Genomic DNA, 25456 nt, shown 5'->3' with positions numbered 1-25456 from the left:
TCATCGAATAGAAATTTGTCACGATTGGGTATTTGTTGCTGATCAAATGACCCTTCGCATATGAATACCATTAAAAAAGCCTCGATATGTGACGAAACATCTTTGTTTCTTTTTTATTTACGAAAAAAAAAACTTGTTTTTCTACGCGTCACTAAAATTTGCACAACGTAGTTCGATATAACATCTCATAATTATAAAGATTATGCACCTTTTTAAAAATTATTTTTAACTTGGGAAATTCATTACATACCTACAATAAACAGTGTTATTCGTCTTTCCTAACGTATATAATATTCTAAATACTTGCTTTAAAATCAACATGTTCATACAGTATCTACTCAATGAATTAGGGCCACCCATTATTTTTTTGAATACTCTGAAATCTTTTGGATTATTATATTTATTTTACATAAATACTTTAAGTTTTCTATTGACATCTAATATCATGTATATTACCTTCAATAATATGTAAAATATACCTGGATTATTTAAGCCTTTACAAAATTTAAAACCCTTTTTCTGAGAAAGGTCCCTAATTAGCACAGGTAGACAGATAGTTGAAAGTTCAAAAATTAGTCCTATCTTATTTATTAGTGAAGTTTCTTGAGTTCTGGTTATTGTTTTGTTCAGAGAGGTTATATAGTTATCGTGTCTTGTGAAAAAAACTTAATTTTTAATTTTAGTTCATAAAGTATAATTTTTTTTGTAAACACAAGTGTTTTTTTTGAAAAAGACAAAATGGGAAAAAGTAAAGACATTTCTGAGGAAAAAAAGTCTAGTGTTATAGTGCTACTGAAATTAGGAATACTATCTAATAGAGAAATTACAAAAAAAGAAAACGTTTCTCATCAAACAGTGGACAGAATTTCAAAATCAATAAAAAATCAGTCACCCGCCTCCAGCAATCGGCGAAAGAACTGTCGTAGGATTAGAAAATCAACACCGAGGACTGATCGAAAAATCGTTCAAAGTGCGTTAAAAAACCGTAGTGCATCAGTTAAAACATTAAAAATAAAATTGGAAGAAGAGGGTATAAATATATCGGTATCAACACTGAGGCGACGTCTTTACGAAGTAAATCTGAAATGCAGGCGCCCTGTAAAAGTACCAAAATTGACACCACGAATGAAAGCGGATAGATTAAAATGGGCCAGGCTACATCGAAATTACTCGGTAGATGATTGGAAAAAGGTATTTATTTAAATTGAATTTTCAACATATCATTTTAGTAAATAAACTTATATATTTGAATTAAACTTAAATTTTCATTATTTTTCAGGTCATCTTTAGTGATGAGTGCCGGTTAGAAGCCGTGACAGAGAGCCGTCGATTCGTCAGGAGAGCACCAATGGAACGTTACAATGAGGCCTGTGTGGTAAAAGTTATCAAACACCCCCCTGCAACAATGATATGGTCATGTATTATTAACAATTTACCTGGGCCGTTGTTTTTCGTGGAAGGAACAATGAACCAAAATTCCTATAAGCAGGTCCTCGAACGAATTTTATTGCCCTTCTACCATACACTCGACCCAACAGAAGGTCCATACACCTTCATGCAGGATGGGGCACCTTGCCACCGGGCTAAATCAATAATAAAAATTTTGTCTAACAAAAATCTGCCTTTGCTCCCCTGGCCTGGAAATTCTCCGGACCTTAATCCTATAGAAAACGTATGGAGCATGTTAAAAAATAAGGTTTACTCATTTCCAAATCCGACAGTAGACTGTCAAAAAAAAAATATTCAAAAAAATTGGTCAGAAGACGAAGAAATAAAAAACATAATAAAACAGTGCATTTTAAGTATGCCAAAAAGAATTGAGGCAGTTATTTCTGCCAAAGGTGGAAATACTAAATACTAACTATATTTATATGAAAATATATGCATAATTTAAGCGTAATAAAGTGTTCATGTGTAAATAAAATTCAATGTTGTTTTATTTAAGGTTTTCTCTGAGTTATTCCTGTTTGAATTGAGAAATTGCGTGAAATTCTGCGTGGCCCTAATTCATTGAGTAGATACTGTAACTTGTTATTGCTTTCAACCAGGATACTTATATAAATTTTCCTAGTGCCATTTTTTTGTAAAATACAGCTAAAGTGATGACTTAAACTATTTGATGCCAAGTTCAAGTCCGGTTTTCCATATTTTCTTCACAATATTTTGAGTGTGTTCACAAATCTTGTGTTTAAAAAAAATATTGAAAGGAGAGATATTTGTGTTCTTATTAAATACACAAATATTTCAATTTCATACTATTTTTGTCATCCTAAGTGGCCTATTGTTAATAATTGGCATCAAGTTGTGGTAGAGTGGGTACGAACCCCGAAACTCCAGGATAATAAACACTGGAATACAATCTGACTACCCCACATAGGAGTTTTTTTTGTAATCAATATTTAATTGCTAATTCAGCACAGATGACGAAGTGTATTAAGATGAGAATATAAAAATGTCTGGGCATTTACGGACCTTACGACCTGTCATTAGCTGGTTTATCATTTATCAGTTGGTTGTTTAATTTCTGTTGAGGTCTATAAAATGTTTGAATTTAATATTTACATGTAAATGAAATTTTCATCTTTGTTAAGATATAAATCTTGAGAATAAACTGCTATTCATGGTAAATCCTAAATCTGTAAAAAAAAATGTTGACAAACTTGTATATTGTTTATTTGAGAAAACATAAATTTCTATATAAAATTGTTTTTGGTAATGTGGTTGAAACTTCATATTTTTTACCCAAAGACGGGATTCGAAGGTAATCGTGCAATTTAACAAGTAATCTGACAGCTTAATGCTCTTGTCAAATAGCACAAGGACTACTAGATTGAAGTACTAAGTTGATCTCCATTTTACGTATGCATCACCAGTTGATATAGAATTCCCTTCTCGATTCGATAGTTTGTGATTCAAAGAGACAAATAATTTCTATCAGAACACTTTGAGTGTGTCCAAATACTTGTTCACAAATCTGGGACACACTCAATATGTAAACACTCAAAAAAATAACCGGTCAATTTATAAGCTGCATAAAAATTTTAATCATGTTTTCAGGCGTTCCTCGGTATGTAAAAATAATCCATGGTTTGGATCTTGCATACATCCAAATAAAAGGGTCTCTAAATATAAGCTTTCTCAATCTAACGTAGATGGCTATTCAGAACTCATACGTAGTGCGTCATGAGATTGATCTATTTATCTAGGAGTTCCAAAACTTTGAGTAGTGTGATTGTAATTAATTTTTATTTTTAATGCAATAACCTGCAAAGCCTCTACTTTTAGAGGCTTGTCTGCAGGTAGTAGAGTAATGATAGGGGAGGTAATGGTAAATGTTGCATGTGTGTAAAGCGATCACTTAACCAGTCTGTGACAGGTCATAACCACTGTAAATACCCAGACTTATCGTACTCTGTCTATGTAAATTCGTACATCCAATTTTCTTTCCATTCAATTTCTCTGGAATCGCTTCCAGCATTCAAATACAAGAAATCAATTGTATTGAAAGTTATTTTCTCCAATTGAACGAGCTAGCAAGGAGCTCCAGATATGATTCTCTCTCTCCCCGGGAGCTGTATTGATTTGACCTTTACACTCGCATTGTTACAGAGTGGCAAACACCCGGCACCGTATCATTCAATTTTTAAACACCTCTCTTTGCATATTTTTATGTCTGAATTTTATCTACATTATACCTTTTTTTTGGCTCATTGTTTGCCATTATCTGCTGCAAGACAATAGATGAGAACTTTATCAACCGGTTATTTTTAGAAGACCTGGTTTTCACCGCTTGAGGTTTATTTCTTATTTTTATAACGTAGTGGTCTCTTATTTGACATACATTGACATACATACAGGTTTTGAATTACCATAGATCATTGAATTACTCCTGAAATAAAAATGGTTGATCCGCACTGAATGGTGCATAGGGCACTGTATCAGATTAACCCGGTGTCGTGTTCCCTTTATACATTGCTTCTAATAACCATCAATATCTCTATAAATATAATAAATACTAGGCTAAGATTTTAGGTATTCCTCCATTACATATTTACGCATTGATTTAAAAAATAATAATAGTAATCAGAATTTATCGGGTACATCTGAGGTATTTTGATTTTGTGAATATGGGAAACAAATTCGCGTATAAAACAGCGCGTGAAGAGTGTGCGGGAATCTATATTCGCATCTCACTCTTGCATACTTGCACTGTGCAAGCGTGAAGAGCTCAAAGCTCAATGTTCTCTGGCTAGTGGAAGTCGGCAGTCGCTTTTGGGCTTCCGACAAGAGTGGACCTATGCTTGTTCCGTGAGCGTTGCCAGATAGTTTTTTTTTAATGTTTTCAGCAAATAAATCTAAATTTGTGTAATTTTTGACTTCATTTATAATTAATTAAGGGGATTAGCTATAAATGTCCGTATTTTTCCTATTTAAAATCGCTAATTTTTTTATTGTCTAGTGACTACCCAACACCGGGATGCGCGTTTTTATTTTAACACCGGAAGGGAAAGGTTAATTTGATTGTTAATTATATAATAGCATGGTGATCTGTCCTGCACTTCGGGGCAATAGTAATGGATTATTGGAGTAAAATAAATATTAAAATTTATTTTGACCTCCCTGGGAATTGGACCCGGGACCTGCACCACGGTAGCTAAACATGCTAACCGCTAAACTAATAAGAGCCCGTATTACTGAAATTCTCGAAAGTCGTGTTTGTAGCATATTCTTATGACTACTTTCATATCTCAAATACAACTGCCATCTGTTGAGAACCTAATGAAGTAAATACCTTTCCCCTTTTGACCATAGGTGAGGATTTCCTAAAATGTATGGCGTTTATTGAGTTACTGGGATATTCTTTTACGATGAGTACATGTACGGACTGTAATATATAGCGGAAGGTGCCATATTACCACACTGTTCAATAACCTGCGCAAGTTCTGAAAATATCTGGGGTCATATTTGCACTTCACTTTATTATGGTATTGTCATACGGCAGAGTTAACATGCAAGCCCATTCATGTGGGTAAACAAATTAAAAATCACCGTCTTATTGCGTTACCTGATTATTGAATGTATCTGTTTACTCCGTTGAAAATTACAGTCATTTATGTGTTTTGAATGTAACGGAAGTCGTTGAATTTACACAAAATTCCAAAGTTACAATTGTTTGTGAACAACACAATTCTTGACACACTGGTATTTTATTCAATCTGATATAAAAATAAATCAGAATTATAAAGAAAATGGAAGTCTGAGCATCCCAGGCTTACGACCCGGTATTTGGCTGGCTTAAGCAATCACTTTATACACTTGTGTAACGTTCACCATTCAGCCCATTATTGAACATCCATATTGCATTAATTCTTGAAACCTGTATAAATCCAATGGTCTTAGATCCTTCCGCATACAGGTAGGGTTTTCGATACATTCGTGAAGTATGGCTAATTATTATGCCACCAGTTGAGCGATTGGTATCTAGTATCCGATATAATAATAATAATATTGTTAATCAAAATTATGTTTGAAATCATTAATAACAGTTATTTTTGCATATTATCAGAATTCTATTAAAGAAAATCTTTTAAAAAAAAAAACAAAGTGTAGCCCTACTTGGCATTCAGTACCACAGATACATTGTCAACTAACAGAAATAAGCTGTAAATTGTTACTCTTATCAATAAAAATGTTGATATCAAATACATAATTTATATTTCTCTTGTAATCCTTAGTTACCTGTCTTAATTGCTGTGTTGTTTATCAAATTACCAGCGCTTATCAATTATTTGGTGTATGCGTCTCCAAGATGATTTATTATGAAAATGAGTCAATAAATTTTAGATTATTATTTTAAATTCTGGTCAAGATATACCTGAACATGTTTATTAATGACTATGAACTGTACATATTTTATTTTTTACTCCATTGAATAAGACTGTCTGCATTGTATAATTTTGTTAATTTTATAGTTTTTTTTTTACACCATTTGTATTCTTGAATATAAAAACCGCTGGAAATTCAATGATTTTTTCTTACCTGAACTGTTCCTATTTTACCATTTAACAGTCATGAATTTCAAATCTGCTTGATTACCGTAAAGTTTACCTTTTTATTGGTAAATATCACTATTTATTAATATCTATTGTGACACATGTATCAATGCATTCCGCATCATTTTCAAATACGGTATTTGTAAAGTAAAGCTTAGATTAAAAATGGATAGATATTTCCATAAAGTGACTGCTGAATCAATTAATAAAAGTAGAGTTGAAATTTTTAAAGCTATCAATTTGCAAATATTCTTGGCAACTTTCAAGAGTATTGGTACTCAATAATATATTTGTAATTAGATTATGATAACCTATTGTAATGATTTACCATTAATATTGTTTTTTGTTGTTGTTCCAGTTGTTCTAATAGGAGATTCCGGAGTGGGTAAAAGTAACCTCCTGTCTAGGTTTACAAGAAACGAATTCAACTTAGAATCTAAATCAACAATAGGCGTAGAATTTGCAACTAGAAGTATAGAGGTAAGCACTTTCACATTATATGTAACCATGCAGAACCTTTCACTATAACATCTTCACACTAAATATCCATGGTATAACTACTCGCATTTTATGGATACCATGTAGTGTCTAAAAGTGGGGTTTCTACTTTTCAGTTAATGTAAGAAGAATACTTTTGTTTATTAAATAAATTAATATTAACATGCCTTTTCCTGAAGGGATTGTCAGAGAGGATAGTTTTTCGATTATCTTTGTCTTTGCAAACATGTTGTACTTCTTGCATTTTGACATCTCAACATAGATGAAGAAGAATATGGATGTCTGGGTATTTACAGGGCTTACGACCTGTCATTTGGACACGCCCTTAATGTTGTGAATCTTTTACTTTCATGGATTTCCTCATACATGCAAGCTAATTGTAGTTCTGACTTCTGACCTGTCTATTTTCAAGGATATGGTCTATGTGACCATACAATCGTTTCGCTGTTCTTTCATCATTCATTCATTGTACACACACAAACCATATTTACACACCTTTGTTAACTTCTCAATAAGGCTTAAAGGCCTTGCATTATTTCCATATTTCCCCATTTAAATATCTATCATACATCATTTTACTGCACTCATATCTGAGGAATATTTTTTATAAATTATTTATTTGATCCCCCCTGGGAATCGAATACGGGACCTCCAGTGCGGTAGCCGAGCGTGCTGGCCATTACACTACGGAGGCGGACAAATATAAAACATAAGTAATGCGGAAAAATAAGGGATTTTTTCACTCTAATATATTTGTTCAATATTACCCTGGACTGGTACCTGAAGCGGAGGGCTGATCACCTTTCCTTCATGTGTCAACGATCAAAATAATATTGCGTTTATATGATCCAATGCCCTGTGCACCATCAGGTGCGGATGAGGGTTGAAGAATGAAAATAACCGAGAGATGACAATTCAAGTGCATTCTTTCTGCCAACTCCCAAGCTTGGTATCAGGATTGGTACCAGGTCACCGTTGTGCACTGGTAGTTTAGCTTCCTTTGTTTGCTACAACTAATTCCAGAGTGATCATCCTTCAACCTTCTTCCCATCCAGTTCCACATTGAAAATCAATATTTAAAAACCATTTTCTGGATCTTTGACATCACATTGACTGATAAATCAAACACAAACATGTTTTTCTTTTAAAATTGATCCAATTGGCTGCTCGAAATCTCCGCCTTGTTCTCAATTCTTGACCTTCACCTAATAAATTCAATTCAATATACATAATTTGTTATGCCGGTACTATCTCTATTCCATTATTTTCATTTCATTTTACCTTATTACATCAAATATTTACATCGAGCAAAACCGTTTAATTTGCCATAAAGGAATTACTTTTAATACAAAGCAATTTAATTATTTTCCAAGGAATTGTAATTATCTTTTTTAAACAGAAATTTGCCTGTATTTCAGTCTTTCTGATAACTTCAAACATTAAAAGGTCCTTAAATAAACTAATTGAATATAACGTTTTCAGTGTCTTGAATAGGCGTCCTTTTATACGTAAATAAATGGAGTTGACTAAAATTTCCTCATTAATTTACCACATTGTTTAAACAACTGGCATCTTCTAGAAAATTCCTTACGTTTCTCTCACCTCTGAATTCTGTATAGAGCTTGTAAATTATCTTTTTAATTGTATTCTTTGTATTGTGTAATTATTAAGAGTAATAAAGTCTCTTCTTCTTCTTCTTCTTGGTGTAGGCCTTGTGGCCTGTTTTTAAGAGGGATTAGCCTCCTGCGATGTTGATTCCAAGCTGTGATTCCATCTCTTTGTTCTGCTTGAAACAAAATGGTGAACATTACACAGTGTATAAACCCTGTGAATGGCCAAACTTCTATATTACTTTTGCATAATAAGATGTTTAACCTTAAATTAGAAAATTAATGAACAGTAAGTCCTCTACTTACGTGATTAATTCGTTCCAAAGGTTTTCATGTCAGGCAAAAAAATGTGCAAGTCGGAAAAAATATTAGCATTTTTTTTTATACACACATGGAATAGTAATATGCGCTTGTTTCAAAGGATAATGGTAAATATGTGGAAAATATATCTACATGCATGTATTTAATGAAGCAATTTTATTTTTAGAAGTTATTATTAAATCCGATTCGTACGTAATTATTTCTGTTAACTACTTATTAATTTAGATATTAAATATTACACTGGTTTTTTGAGTACTAAATTGTATTTTGTTATTAAAAACACGTAAAAATAAAAGTTGTGACAGTTGTTTCGCCTTGTTATGGCATTGTTTGTATAGACAAATGAGAAAAAAAAAATAAAAAAATAATGTATATATTCACATAAGTCGAAATCACGCGAGTAGAGGACTGTATCTTGATAAAATTATGTTTTTTATTTTTTATTTATAAATAATAAAAATATCAAACAAAAACAATAGCATTGAAAACCTTTAACTGTTTATATTACTGTATATAACATTACTGACTCGTAACTTTGTATATGACTATTCGGCAAACATTCTAGATCAATTACTTTGCTTTTGATACATCGAACACTGTCACATAAAACAGTTACACCATAATAATATGGGTTCATTTATTATTCTTCCCCTATTTTTGGTATTCATAAACTTTATTATGGAATCAATACCCTCATTTGGGGTACCAATGCTGGTATGGGCACACATACTCACACACACACACACACACACACACACACACACACACACACACACACACACACACACACACACACACACACACACACACACACATAGACCATTAGGAAGTAGTATTAGCCGTGACCAATTCCGTTTGAGGTCATGTCCATTTTCCTTATTGGATTATTTATTTTTGAGTGGTACTTTAGACCTCTCTTATATTTGCGTACTTATAATATCGTATCTCCTACCTATAATTGGATTATCTTAATGTTGCGAGTAATTAGCAAACCTTTGTATGGTATATTGGCATTGGAGTGTTCAAATTTATTACAACGATATATTCATTTTTCATCCAAACCCTTATCCGCACCCCAATGGTGCATAGGGCACTGCATCATACAAGCGCGCCCTTGAGGTAGTATTCTACGAAAATGGCGCTATACAAACTATCCAAATTATTATTTTTATTATAAACGCAGTGTTATCTTGATCGTTAACACATGAAGGAAAGGTGATACGCCCTCCGCTACAGGCACCAGTCCAGGGTAATATGAAATAAATATTAGAGTGAAAAAATCATGCTTATTTATTTGACCCCCCTGGGAATCGAACCCGGGACCTCCAGAACAGTAGCCGAGCGTGCTGACCATTACACTACGGAGGCGGACAACAATATATTGTCGGTTTAAAGTCATAACTCACAATATGCAGAATGAGGGGTTGAATGTCACATCAATATGGGGAGAACCATTACCGTATTTTACAGAATATAATGATAGGGACTGACCGGAGCATTCATATAGCCAGTACAGCGAGCCGAGCGCTCCATCCATAGTTTCGGATGCTCGCCGCGAGCGTTGTTACGACGTGATGTTACGACGAAATGCTCTGGTCAGTCCCCTACCATTAGACACACTTTTAGTTTAAAAACTTGTTTCTTAAATTCAGGTGCGTCTTATATTCAAAATTAATATAAAAATGTCAAGTGTTTGATTTATATTCAAAATTAATATAAAAAAGTGTTTGATTTAAAATTCCCGCCAGTCTTAAAAATGGCCATATATTTGATCCTGCGGAAATCGTATCTCTTTCTGGTAAAATTTTAGTGATGGGAATCGTACTATGAAAAATATCCACCACACAATAAAACATGTGTATACTATAATATTTTAATTGTTTTATCTATTTGTTTTTTCCTCATATTCTTTAGAACTACTTTGTTTTAACAATGATAATAGTTTATAATTGCATTACATTGCCAAGTTCAAGGTATGGGCTTCTTTTTGCGGATAATGCAAGGGCAATGATCAGACTAATTGTGTATTATCTATGAACACCAGTGGAGCATTACGGTACTTTTGCAATTTGCATATAATGCTAATCAATTTGACACGCATACCAACTCCATTTCATTTTCTTCATACTGTTTCTGTAAAATATGGGTCAATAGAATGCAAGCAAATGAAATTATTTATCAGTCATTATTATTTTTGCATGGGAATATTCAATGTGAATCCATTTACGTTTCATTTGATTTTTGCTGTTGTTTTTTTTTGCTTTAATTGTTAAAAGTGCTGAGAATCAATATATCAAATTTGCCAAAAGCGCGGCCATTGAAATACCGACGATTACGCCATTGTATTTTGGCGTTTGAGCTGGGGGTTTGTGTTGTAGCATGCGCTTTTCTAAAGTTCCAATTCGTCTAGAATTTTCACGAATAAACAAGTTCAACTAATTTTTAGCAAAAAATAGAAACAGATGTTTTGTAAAAACCTTCGGTTTTCGCCCTTACATGTTCACTAAATTTGAAATGGGTCGTATTATGTACAAGGTTTATAGATCATTAACAAGGATTTTTGTTCCCTCTACCTAAAAAAGATGTTTTATTTAAATTTGTGTCGGGGACAGGAGGGATAATCTAGTGCGGGCTAATCAGGAACTTCTCAGCATTTGCTCATTGCTCTCCTGCATTGTTACCTTTAGAGCCCTAATTGATGTGATGATTGAAGTTGCGACGTTATGGGTTCTAGGTGGACAGCAAGACTATAAAGGCTCAGATCTGGGACACGGCCGGGCAGGAGAGGTACCGCGCCATCACGTCGGCGTACTACCGGGGCGCGGTGGGGGCGCTGCTGGTGTACGACATCGCCAAGCACCTGACCTACGAGAACGTGGAGCGCTGGCTGCGCGAGCTGCGCGACCACGCCGACCAGAACATCGTCATCATGCTGGTCGGCAACAAGTCCGACTTGCGCCATCTCAGGTGAGTCACAAGTCAGATGTCCTTCATCCTGAACTCCCTCACTTCCGTCTTTTGCATCCTTTTGATCAATTTCACTCCTATATTCGCGAATCTTGATCACCACACTTACATAAAATCATGATCGAGTCAACACATTGTTTGCGTGAAACGCTTAAAAGCGTCTTTTGCACACTGTTGGTAGTGAACAGGAGACACTTATAAGCGTTCTATTTGCTTACTTTTGATGGAGCGCAATACGCCAAAAAACATTGGAAACAGGTTTACTGTTACTGGTTATTAGTATACGACCCTAATTAGTATACTAATTAGGGTGGGGGCTAATGACAATACTGCCCGACAACAATGTTTTTATACCGCATTGACTAAATGACTCGGGTGAGGATATAGACCGACATTATTATGTTCTATTATAACTCTAGGGAATCAATCCACCAACAACATGCCACATTTTTTATCAGATACAGTTCTGAAAATGCAATAAGTCTAAAAAGTAGTAGACATCCAGTCACTTATTTCACCTGACAATGGGAGTGGATCAACCTTATATCCTGGAAGTGGTGACTTGTGGTTGTTTGTTTTATATGCGCAGTAGACAATTGATACTAAATTTACCACTGTGATGACATAACATTGCGGCGGGCTTAATTCTAATCTCTACATTGGCTATTACCAAAGTATTTGACCCGTTATCAGCATCAACAAATTTTGTTTCCATGTTGTATTAATGTATTTTATCTGACTCAATTTATTAATCAAACGGGTGCCGCCATTTTGATAAGCCTTCTATTGCCAGACATTTATCCTTATTCACAAATCCTGCTATTTTTTTTAGGTGTTAATTCAATTTAGTTTTTTAGTTCCTTCCAAATATCAATTCAAGTGCCCCCATAGAGATAAATTAGGGGAAGGGGTCAAATCAGGGGATCATAAGTGCCAGTTGATTTCATCAGTTTTTGATATTATTCGAGTGGGAAAAAATTCTCCCAATATTCATGAACTGTGTTTGATGTGGGACCATAACGTCGGAACCACAGACCCCTTACTTACTTCAGCCTTCTTGTGTCCAGCATTGAACAAAGGCCTCTCTCTTGGACTTTCTCCCACAGTTCTCTCCTTCAGTGCAGGCCTGCCACTTTTTTAACATCATCGAACCATCTCTTGTCTGGGACCTACCCACCCTTTTGCGTCCTGTTCTAGGTCTACAGACAAGCACCTTTTCGTCCATCTATCCTCGGACATACATGCCACATGACCTTCCCAGTTCCACTTTTGTTCCGCAATTCTTTGAGCCACATCTGTTACCTTGGTCTTTTCCCTTATCCAAACATTTGTTTTACGTTCACTAAAGGATGTGTTACAATCCTTCTCTCTATTGCTCTTTGTACTATCCGGAGTTTATATATGATTCGTTTTGTTAGGGTAAATGTCTGGAATCCATATCGCTCACTCCTTTCAAGAACGTCAAAAATCAAAAAACTTCCTAAAGGACCTTTAGGATGATTTAAAAAATACAAATAATTGCTATCCATTTTTTTCAATATTTCAGTTATTTTTTCAATACAAAATATACATGTCGGTCACTCCTTTCAAAAACTTGATTTTTCAGGAGAACGTTTTTAAAGTTTAAAAATATAATACAATGTATTAAAAATAAATATCAAGCCACTTACTGGACTTTTTACTGTGCAATAGATCTTTTTAAGTCAAACCTGAAGGTTTTTTCTCCATTTAAAAAATATTTAGTTTATTTTTAAAAAATAATTAAACAATACCTTTACTTCAAAATGCAAAAAACAACACTTTCTGCCCTGTATCGGGTAAATATTAAGTTAAAAAATGCCTATTTTGCTGAGATATAGTACATTTTCTGGGCATTCTGAAAACATGCACAACTGAAAATTGATGATTTTTGATTTATGACGTTGAAAGGAGTGAGCGATATTGAGCAGTGGGAGTACACACGTATCGAATGTTTTCCTCTTCATAACCCAACCTGCAGCTATTGTGTCAATTGAATTTTACTCGGGTTAAAATGCAAATCTTTTTGGAGAATTTTTAAGGAACACGATGAAGAAATTCTCAACCTTTGTGTACGGCGTCAATAAGAGGTACCCGGACATTCAGCAACTTTCTGCTTTGCTGCATCAATCTTTTCTGGTTTACGTTGGCTTAATTGTCAGCCAATCTGTACTGTATCTCCCAGTGTATCCATATTTTCAAAATGAATTATTACACGCTGAATAGTTGACTATAACACATTAATTGTAAAAAAGTCACATTATTTTCTCCGCATATCCACAATTGAGTGTTTATTTAAAGAATAATTTCAACATTTTGTTGCATCATTAAATGCTCCACAATAAGTCATCATCGACCACTCTATGCACAAAATAGCAGCCTAACAATATCGGCTTGGAACATATAACGCACCTGTTTTATAATATTTGTAATATTTGAGTACATGTATGAATAACAATATTAACTAAGTATTTTTTTTTCTTTTTCAGATCAATTCCCACAGAAGAAGCAAAAGCATTCGCAGAAAGAAATGGCCTCAGTTTTATAGAAACGTCAGCGTTAGATTCTACAAATGTAGAAACTGCTTTTCAAAATATACTCACAGGTAAATGAACCATCATTTTATGGCCCGCCTCCGTAGTATGGCAGTTAGCACATTTGGTTATCGTGATTGAACATGGGACCTCCCCCATGGGAGTAATGAATATTAGTAATTTTTCACTCTAATATTTACTTAAGATCATCCTGTATCAAAGTAGTGACAAATTGTTATCGCCTGAAGCGTAAGACTAATCGTGTTTATAACAAATAAACAATCAAGATAATACTGTATCAATATGATCCCGGCCCTATGCACCATTAGGTGAGGGTTAGTTTTAGAAGAACAAGTCTGTAGAATATTAGTAGTAGTGTAGGCACCTAGCAAAATTAGGTTTTCGCATGAAATATAATCACCTGACATGACACAAACAGGAGAAGACCTTAACACATTTGGGAGGGGTATTTTTTTACGCCTGTGGACCGCTTAGCAACGGGATTTGATAATTATTGACATTTAGTTGCGCCCTTGAGGTATTTTTTTACAAAAATGGCGCTATATAAGTTATCCAAATTTATTATTATTATTATTAGTTAAGACCTTAACAAAGAAATTAGAATAAAAGACATTGAATAATTCCTTCTTTTCTGCCTTTGAAATAAGGCCAGCACTTAAACATCAATCGAACGAATGGGTAGAACAAGCTTTCCCGTTCGAAGCGTGTTAATCTAGGCTTATCTACTTGCCTATGATGTATAGTGGTTGAGGGAAAAAACGAAATTTTGTTATGAATAACTGCAGTGTGTTAAATAACTATGTGTTGTGTTGTGTTGCAGAGATATACCGGATCGTATCGCAGAAGCAGATGCGGGACCCTCCAGAGGGCGACGTGATCCGGCCAGAGAGGGTGGAGCCCGTGGACGTGAAGCCCACCCAGGCGGACAGCGTGCGGCGCCAGTGCTGCCAGTAGGAATACTGGTGAGCCACACTTCACCTACTACTTACTCTAATCAACAACTCGCGCTGACACGCGTGTGAATGGTCCGCACCAACAAATAACAACTCCTTTGCCACTCCAGTCTATTATGCGAAACCCTCATACGTCGAACAGCCCATGTCTTCGTATAAGTTGCAAAGATATTTAAGAAAAATGTGGTATCGTAATCCGAGTGACATAAAATCGTGATAAATTGAAGTTAACCAGTTGCCAGAGTGCTGCTTGGGCAAATCGTATTCCAATTTAGCGGAATTGATTTGCCCGAGCCATATATATTTATGTATTTGTTTTTATTTACTTAACCGAACAGTATTCGGGTAGTCTTGTTTCGATTTGTTTGGTGATGATTTCCTTTCTCGCCAAAATTTTACTGTTAAGTGCTTAATAAAAATGTGGTATTGTTATCTGAGTGACATAAAATCGGGATAAATTGAAGTTAATTTATGTAAAGGTGAAACAGAATTGGAATTTTCTGCGGGAAAATGTAAAAATTAGGTTTCTACTATCGTTATGATTTGTAAAGAACCTAATTGAGAACTCTTTATCTTCTTCCTAGCTCCATCCCAACTAATCGTCTTTGCAGACTGGGGGTTAGCTCTCCTCGTCCTCGGGTTTTAGGTCCTTCTATCATGGACAACGTCGCCGGTCCATGCCAATTTCGGACCCTTTCCTTGGACAACCTCGTCTCCTCCGCTTACCCTTATAAAGATTGTAAAACTTGTTTCAGCCAAGGAGATATTGTGTCGGGGCCGTGGAATGGATGCGCCGGATCAACCGGGCCGTAAGAAGATGTTTCCTGTAGATATCCATTCAACTATATAACATACATTTATCCTAACGCAAATATTAAAAAGAGAAATTAAATTAATTGGACGGTGACACACGTGAAAGGACATATTTATATTTAAACAAAATACCGCAAGTATATTCAGGAACATGCGTGGCTGATAGACTGTCCTGTCTCTGACTGCCTACGGTACCACACCATTACCGCAACATCGCTAAGATTGGCAATCTGCCGTGAACGTTGCTCGTTGACGCTACAAATTGATCTTTAGAGGCGTGGTCAAAGTGAAATACGTTTGCAACTTCTCGTTGGCGAGAAATAATGGGAATATTGATTGAAGGTAATCTCTGAGCTACATTTTTTATCTATGGTTGAAAATTATCTGTCAGATTGCCCGACGTCTCTTATTCACTTCAACGGGTAACATTTACTATGGATTATAAAATATTGAAGAATGTAAAATCAAAGCATTTTATGCGAGATATTGAAGCTCCGCAGCCAAAAAACATCTGATCATACAACGTATTTTCAATTATTATTATTATAAATGAAAATGTGAGTTACGATTCCGCTGAATTTATTACCACCTCCAATTTAGCAACGGCACATTTGGCTGCTGCGCTGGAGGGTTCCGTAACAAATATTGTAAGTGATTTTTCACTAATGTTTATTTAAAATCTACCAGTGCCCACAAATCAGAATATGAATTGTTTATGTATATCGCCTTTGGAGGGCATTATTGAACTGTGACAGTTTGTCCAATAAATTCAGTAGAATCGCGTTTTTATTTGTAGTAATAATAAGTTACGGAATCCTATTGTCAATCTTTATCGAGCGTCTTGTGCCCGTAACGTCTGCAGTGAGGAATTTCAGAAATAAATTTGTTAAATGTGGATTTAAGAATGTTCAACACTTCTTATTGCTTGTTATCCGTGATTCTGCATAGTAGAAAAAAACCTTTATAAAATTTTGATTTCCCTAATGAAATTATGTTTTTTTTTTTTTTTTTAATTGATTCTTAAATTCCTTTCAGTTTTGTTTCTAAGGCAGGACGGTGCAAATATAAATATTATATATATTATAATTAGTCGTAAAAGTAAAATAAAAGAATACGCTGGCCTTACTCGTTTCTACTGCAAATCTAGTTACAATGGAGGTACGAAATGGAAGATTATTATTGTAATAATGTTATTTGATTTATGTTATATTTAGGATATCAATTTATTATTAAAACATAATATTATTAATAAAACAAACTTTATATTTTAAATTATCCACGAGGCGAACCCGCTACCCAGTTCCGCAAAGTGTCACATCGGTTTTCTTTTGTGACCGGGGCATATATAATCACCCTAAAAACTACCGGGTTTTAAGTGACAAATGACACAAAAAATGTAAAAAAAACAACATCTGATAATATTTAATGACATTTGATATTCCCTTTCCTGGAGTATGGACGTAAATAAACGCCGTTGCGAATTTTCCTCAAAGGAGTATCGATGTTAATGAACGCCGAAGGCCGTCTGTCAGTTGGAATGATGTCACTTGTATAGCAATGACATAGGTGGATATTTGTATGGAATTTTGTCATTAAATAAGACCTAGAGATGGTAAGTGTTTTTTTTACGTAATTTTAATCTTCATAAATTTCGTGAAAATAAAAAACAAAAATCATGTTAAAATAACACACTCCCCAGAGAAAGTCGGACATCAATTATTGTACTCCTGGAAAGGTTATAACCTCACAGATGGATTTTAGTGAAAAAAGTAAATGTCATACACTGCGGTGTAGTTGGGTAGATGCTCAGCTATGAAATCAGCATCGCAAGTTTGTTTCCCGCCAGTCGCAAAATTAACTAAAAAAAATATTAGTTTGCGAGTGATTTGGGCGGTTTAATGTATTTTTAACTTCTTGTTCAACTTTATTCCTTGTATATTCTTTTTTTTACTTGCAAGTGTCTGAAATAAAATCTGATGCTAGAAATGATCAAATGTCACTTGTTCCCCTGTGGTTTTCTGGCCGTCACATTAAACTTTTAAATGTGTCCCGGAGACTATTTGAGTTTTGTGGCTCGGGTCCCCGAGAGCGTGCCGCGTGTCGGTCAGGTCCCTGAGACAACTCGTACTGTGTTTGGTGACCCGGGTGGTGTTTTGGGTGCCCGAGACCCAGTGTACAGATTTTGCCATTTCGTTTTGTAACGACGATCGGGATATTATTTGTAAATTGCTATTTATATTTGAAACTATTAAAATAAAAGTATTAAAGCTGAGAATAGCTTTAACTTCACGCATTTATCTTTTATTTTGCCATTTCACCCGCCATCCCCTCATTCTTCACCAAAACCCACCGTCGCTTCTCTTGTAGAGCACATTCCCGACAATCTGCACAGAATTACCCTTTAAAAAAGCTTTTGTTTCATAATCTGAGGAACCTCACCCTAGTATTCTTGAACAAGTCATCAAATAGTTACTCTTACCCGAATAGGGATGATACATGTCCTGCAAACAACTTTTTTCACAGGTAATCTGAAAACTAATCACCCAAATCTCTTAATCTTACACAGTTTAAATTCAACCTTATTTAGAAAGTCTCTTAATGCAATGTTTGCATTGTTGCGTATTATTTAAATGATATTGCAATTGTTCAAACTTTTCACGCTTAAATAAAGGCAATTTATTCATGAATTTACACTCGTTACATGAATTAATTACGTTTGTAGAATGTTGACTCATTGTTACCTTTGTAGGAAATCAACAATCTGTGAAACTACAGCATTTTTTTTGCAAACCAATGTCAAATAAAGAAATGAGCAAAATTGTCTATTTTCTTCTTTAAATTACGGTGAGTTTGGTGTCTTAATCTCTTGAAAAGTATGGATCGATGTTATCATTATCGTTAAATCCGTCCCAAAGCAGTATGGACGAACTTCTGCATTCGCATGTATAATTCAATTACCGTCAGCTCAAACAGATCTCAGTCACATCTGTGGACTTCTTTGCGCTGTACAATATCTGTAATACTGACATCACAATTTAAGTATGTATAATGCAATTTGATCGCAATCATTTTTTTGTTAAATAGATACGTGGTATAAAAGTACACCATTTGTTGTATATTTGAAACACAATGTCTTAAATAAACCTTTAAAAAGATCTATTACATAGTGAAAGGAAGAATTTGATATTGGCTCTGTTGACACAGTTGTGATAGGCACGGTACCTAAATTTAAATTTCTCCACGTGGGTGTAGCTTAAAACGTAGCTAGTTCTTTAAACTATTGACATTTGTGAAAATAATACAAAGAAATATCCTTACATGATAAAATTGGCTATGTTGATCTTGGCGGTCACCATAATTTGATAAAATATATCTGCATCTTGCTCATTCCATGTATCGCAATAGTAACTCGAGTCCTTGTTTTCGAGAGTGAGAGAAAACACAGTAAAAATGTTAATTAAATGGTAACTAAATTAATTATGATTCAGAATATAACTGATGCGTTTGTTTCCTTACTTGCATATCTGTTATTACAATAAAAAATGACTGGTTTTAAAGAAAATTACTTCAAAATAATGAATAAAAGAACTGTAAATGTAGATTGATTTGAAATACAGTGTTAAGTTTACGGCTGACTAAATATTGCTCATATTTTAGAAATGTTTTTCGTTCGTTTAGCTGTTTAGACCATAGTTGTGTGAGATTACGGCCATAGAAAATAAACTCAGATACAGTCTGGTTTGTAAGAACTCGCTTGTCGAGAGATTAATGTTTATTCTGCAAATTCACAATACCTTATGAATATAACCTGTATAATTCTGAAAATTCCCTGTTTCTACAATCATTAAATTCTCAATTCACTCTTCAAATTATGGGTGAAATTCTCCTAAATTCGATTTTCTGTACAGTGCCTAATCTCATTTTGATTTTTTGAATTTTATAACATTTGCCAGTTGTAATAATGAATTTGACTGTGATTTGGAAAGTACTTTAACAGACTGTGTTAAAATTAAAAGGATAATAAAATTACTTTGATGTTTTATGGATACGAATTGAATTTTATGAAGGATGTATACTCCGTTCACTGAGGAAGAAAATTTTATGTAAGGCAGAAGATAACAGTTAAAAACTGCTGCAATCAGCGGACTATCGAATGACAGGATGATATTTGTTTTCAATTTGTTTTCTGCAAAACAACAAAAGTGACGATATAAAAAAAAACAGCTTAACTACAAGTAAATTTAACTAGAAAATTGAGTTTTTGGACTATAACCTGTTTTGTTACAATCACAAAACAAATATATTTTGTGAACTGTAAAAATGTTGGATCGAAAAAAATCTCACCCATTGTGATTGTATTATGTCATTTATTATATTTTATAAGTCTTGTTTTTCTTCATCATCCTTATCTGCGTCCATCGATGTATAATGCATTGCACCTCATAAATGCAGTGATATCTAAATTGTTATTATGTGAAGGTTATCATCCTGCGCATCAGATATGTACCAGTCCAGGGTGGTATTAAATACATATTAGAGTGAAAAATCACTCATATATTTATACTGCTCCCCTGGGAATACAACCCGGGACCTCCAGTATGGTTGCCAACACGCTAATTACTACACTATGGAGGTAGACATTTATTAGCTGTTTTTAAAAGTTATTCTTTCTCTTTGAACGTGGTATACATTACATGAAGTTTTTGATAGTGTAATATACTAATATGGAAGACATGTGCAGTCGGATAGACTCGGCATATTAAAATAATAGCGATATATTATTATTTGAATGCCACTACAATTGCTTTGTTAGTGTAGTTTTTTTTTGTCCCAAGTATTAGATAAAAATCACCATTGTATATAATCTTAATACATAACCAATTGATAAAATGTTGCTAAGATCTGAGCATTAAGTATTCACATATATGTACATAGTTTTATATTAATACAGCTGGGTGCATAAGTCTTGTTGCTTCTGTGTAATATAAACAGCATTTTTCTTAATAAATTTTATTTAAAACCACAAATCGCTTTTTAATTTACGATAATCAAGAGTCGCCGCATTGTTCCGAAAAGGGTAAAATTCCAAATTCATTTTCCAATATTGCCGATCTCTTTATTGAAACATTCAGGTACCAGAAAATAGGAAAGGATGGTAAAGCAAATATATGAGAAAAATGTGTTGAAAGCAGAAGCTAGAGGAATACCAAGGAAAACTTGGCATGATCAAAGTACTTCAGATACTCGAAAGTGGACAGGTCAGAAGTCGGAATAATCAGTTGGTATGTATGAGGAGAAAGACAGGGTGATGTGGCATTCTATTCTCTCTCCCTATCTCTGCAGTAAGCTGCGTGATGGTTAGTAAGTTAATTATTTGAAGTGAAAAAAGGTAATCAAAATGTAGGGAAATACTAAAAATTAATATAACACTTTGTGATAAAATAATATTGTGAGAAAATGGTACTGAAACTAGACAATATCCATGAATTTTATATAGAAGTCTAAGAGAAGTATCTACAAATAGAAAGCTGACACTTATTTTAAAAGTTGATTAAAAAAAGCACCATTTTAAACATTTTTCTTTATTAATATTATTTACAGTACATATAAATACAAAACCACAGTACATAATTAAACTAAAAAATAAACAAAAATAAATCTCATTTTAAACAGCCATACCTCACATCTTTATTCATTACATCATATCAATATAATTAATTTGTATGTATATCCTATAAAAAATATAAATAGGAAAATTTATATTTAGAGCTGTGCTCAATATATCGTGCTAAGCAAACTAACAATAAAACTGATTTAGAAGTACAATACTGATATTAACTGATTTAAAAATACCTTTCAAACAACCAACAGATTTTGAAATACTTTAATGAGAATAAAACTCATTCAGAAATACTTTACTGACATTAAAATTGATCAAAAAAATACTTAAAAGGTAATACGACTGATTAAGAAATACTTTTCAAACAACCTTCAGATTCAAGATTCAGAAATACTTAACTCATAATAAAGCTGATTCAGAGATACATTACTGACAGCAAAACTGATCAAAAAATACTTTACTGACAACCATGAAGTTTCTTAGATTTTCACGGCAGTTACGATGCTGATATTTTATTTCTGGGTTATGTCATGTGAATATCATACTTTTTGCTAACTTTTCAGTTCCGTGGTACAGTGGAACCTCTCATGAGCATAATTCATTCCAGAATCTTACTCGTTAAACGAAACACTGGCGTGGAAGTCCTGGCTGACAAGTGAATGTCGTGAAAGAGGGACTTGCCCTTTCTCTGTAACTCGTTATGCCAAATGTCACTCGTTAAGGGAGAAACTTTTTCACCTTCATTTTTGCTTGATATGCGTATTACTCGTTATCATACTTCCACTGTACTTAATTTCAGTGTCATGATGCTCACCGTCAATAAGTACCAAAGATACACAGTATTATTACCCAGAAATATGCTATCAATCATTATACATACTGATTTAGTAATACTTTGACGATAATACAATCAAATTATACCATTTAGATGTTTATAATATATGAACATACACATTTGGTCAAGATTTTTATTGTTATCTCGACATAGAAGATAAAGTTTTTATCAAGATAAGAAAATTATGATCATTTACAGCAAGCATGTCAAACTCACGGCCTACGGGCCGCATGCCCATTTATTTTGCGGCCCGCGGATACCCGTGGTTATATTTTCCATTTATTTAAAATTTTCATTGAAAAAACTTTTTTGTACGGGAACATATGATATTCTTTTGCAGAATCATTAAGTTGGATCTACTGTACCTCATGTGACTGTCTTTGATAATAAATTATTCACTTAAAGTTATATACAAAAGAAAATGAGATTTTTGAGTCGATGTGGCCCGCCGGCGTACCCAAAATACCTTATGCGACCCTTGTTGCCTTTTGAGTTTGACTCTGATTTACAGGACTAACATTGACAGATCGTACGACCCAGACATCCATATACCATCTCTCAATTGAGACTTCTTAATCATTCCAGAGATAGCATAGCATAGATCAATATCTTGATGTAAATAGCTCTTGAGTAAAAGAAATCTAGCATTAAAAAAAATGTGGATATTTTATTGATAAAATATTAGATTTAATTGAGAAAAAAAAATTAAGCAGCTGATGACACATCGAAAGTCCTTTAAATGTCTACACTTTCATATTTAAATATAATAAATAAACAAATATTTATATAAATAGCTTAGCATTATATAAATAGTTTAGCATTCCATCATTTGTGAAAAAATAGTTTGACACAAAATTAAAAGTATGTATTAGAGATTTTTTTTAAATTCTGATCATCAAATAAAATAGGCGTCAAAATGAGGGAAATTCGATATTGTCATGCTTCTTATTTATACCTAAATTTACTATAAATATTTAATAGTTTTCACTCATCACAAACACGTCTTCAAGCTTAACTTATAAAATCTAACTAACTCTTAATAATACTTTGGAATAATCACTAAGTCATCATTCGTTTGTTATGCCACTACACCTATAATATAACAAACGACCACACTTACAGGTTTTTCACTTCAAATTGTACATGTAACAAACCTAATTGGATGCCTTAGAAATTAAAGTGGACTTTTTATGAAACAAGTTGGACGTTATATTGTATTTTATCACAAAAGTTACAATTAAAAAAAATAAATTCATATTAGTACTATGTGTACCGCCAGTGTGAATACCTGCCCACATCTTTTATTCTTAAGACTAGCAAGTGCGTTAGTCGTCAAGTTGGCAAGCCTGCGTGGTGCGCTGTCATAGTCTGCACAAAATGCTTATTGAAGTTTTCCGATAAAATTTTCAATACTACTTAGAATCATTAGTACTTCTTGGAATATATTTCTAAAAACTCCATCTTTTTTATAAAATCCCAAATATCAATTTTTTTTTATAAAACATCAAATTTGAAGTGAAAAACCTGTATACACCAAAAACTTAAAGTTATAATAATTTAAAATATCATTTCCATATTTTAACCTTAGAGAAAAGGGTATTTTCTAACTTTGAAACAATTTAGCAATGTTTTTTTTTAACGTCTTTGATTCATCTCCTTTTATATCAGATCCTATAAATTATTTCATGATTGATATTTCAAATATATTATATCATTACTGATGTATCACCGACATAAGAGAGGTGAAGAATCACAAAATTGAAGAGGTCAATTATTTTTAAATATTTCAAACTAGCTGTACCCGGCCACGCGTTGCTGTGGCTCGGTATGGTTAAATTGAAAAGAAATAATATAGAAAGCGCACATTTCTTATATGTTTAATTTACAATTCTTGTAAAGCGATAAAAATATTTAAATATTTATGAAATTACAATGGAATCGTGACAGCAGATGTCAAAAACCATGTCGTCCAACATGAGCAATGTTTAGTGTTGCGTGTGTTGCTGTTATATTCAACAGATGGCGCTTTTTATTTAGACAAAAACATATGTGTATTCAAACACAACATTGCGTTAAAATAACAAGCGGTGAATAGTTTTAGGAGGTTTTTAACAATGAATATGTATTTTTTTTATTTATATTATTTTTCACTCTAATATATCGTTAATATCACCCTGGACTGGTACCTGAAGTGCAGGGCTGATCAACTTACCTTCATATAATAAACGACCCTTGCATTCTGCACTTCATCTACAAGTCCAGGGTAATATTAAATAAATATTGTATAAGAGTGAAAATTCTCTCATATTTATTCTGACCCCCTAGAAAATCCAACCCGGGACCCGCAGCATGGTAGTCAAATGCGCTAACACCAGATTTAAAAAATTACACCATTCCTGGGATGTATTTCAAATTCTGTATCCTTAAATCACAGTAAAATATATATAATTAGCTTTTTAGTCAAGTATTAAAACTTGATTTCATGGAATGATTCTGCTCTGCACAAAAGCGCAAATTATCATTATTAATATTAATCAAACACACAATTTATGATTCTGCTGAATACGCTTTTTGTGACGGCTATTTTGCATTGTGAGGGTATTACCTAACTGTGCTGAAAAAAATATATTTAAAGAGAAAAAATAGATTCTTCCCAGTCAAAAGTTCCCCGGCAAATGATGCTTATTCGGAACAAAACTCCACATTTTCGGATACAAAAGACGCTGATAAAAATTCACAAATATTTCGACATTATGTTGTTGACAGATACAATTTTAACCATAACTTACTGGTGGTGCCAACTTTTGTCAAACGGCAGAAACTTATTTGTACACCTAATGATAAACTATTAATTTCATTAATTGATTCGGTAGTCACTTTGTGGTAAAACCTATCCATTTTAATTTTAAAAAATATTTAGTAAATACCACTATTTCTTCAAATCTACTGTGACACTTGTTTCGATTTTAAGAAATAGTGGTATTTACTTAGTAAAAAATTTATTTAAAATAAATAAATTATTAGATCAAATTTTGCACTACAGTGCTCAAATCTGTAAAAAATGTATTTTTAAATCATCTCATAAATATTATATTAAATACACCTTTATACTCCATAGCATACATACAAGGAATATTGTGCACATGTTCTGATCACACTATCTTAGATAACTTCACTCGCTACAATTACATAGAAGAATGAAGAATCCAACTT

At 33.5% G+C, this 25456-nt stretch overlaps 1 protein-coding gene across 1 annotated transcript in view; it reads left to right on the top strand.

Moving 5' to 3' along the window:
* The window catches only part of LOC148311012 (ras-related protein Rab-11A-like), a 17663-nt gene extending 610 nt beyond the window's left edge, over positions 1 to 17053 (top strand). Inside the window, exons 2-6 of the mRNA XM_088257536.1 lie at positions 6412 to 6533; positions 11217 to 11449; positions 13957 to 14072; positions 14843 to 14984; positions 15731 to 17053. Of these exons, the coding sequence (XP_088113662.1) occupies positions 6412 to 6533; positions 11217 to 11449; positions 13957 to 14072; positions 14843 to 14976 (605 nt within the window). The 3' untranslated portion in view covers positions 14977 to 14984; positions 15731 to 17053. The remainder of the gene's footprint in view (positions 1 to 6411; positions 6534 to 11216; positions 11450 to 13956; positions 14073 to 14842; positions 14985 to 15730) is intronic.
* Positions 17054 to 25456: the final 8403 nt, after the last annotated feature.

This window comes from Brachycentrus maculatus, unplaced genomic scaffold, assembly GCF_059751285.1.
Source record: "Brachycentrus maculatus isolate JH-2025_06_01 unplaced genomic scaffold, ASM5975128v1 h1tg000081l, whole genome shotgun sequence".
Taxonomy (NCBI): domain Eukaryota; kingdom Metazoa; phylum Arthropoda; class Insecta; order Trichoptera; family Brachycentridae; genus Brachycentrus; species Brachycentrus maculatus.
This window is presented reverse-complemented; position numbering and strand designations above follow the sequence as displayed.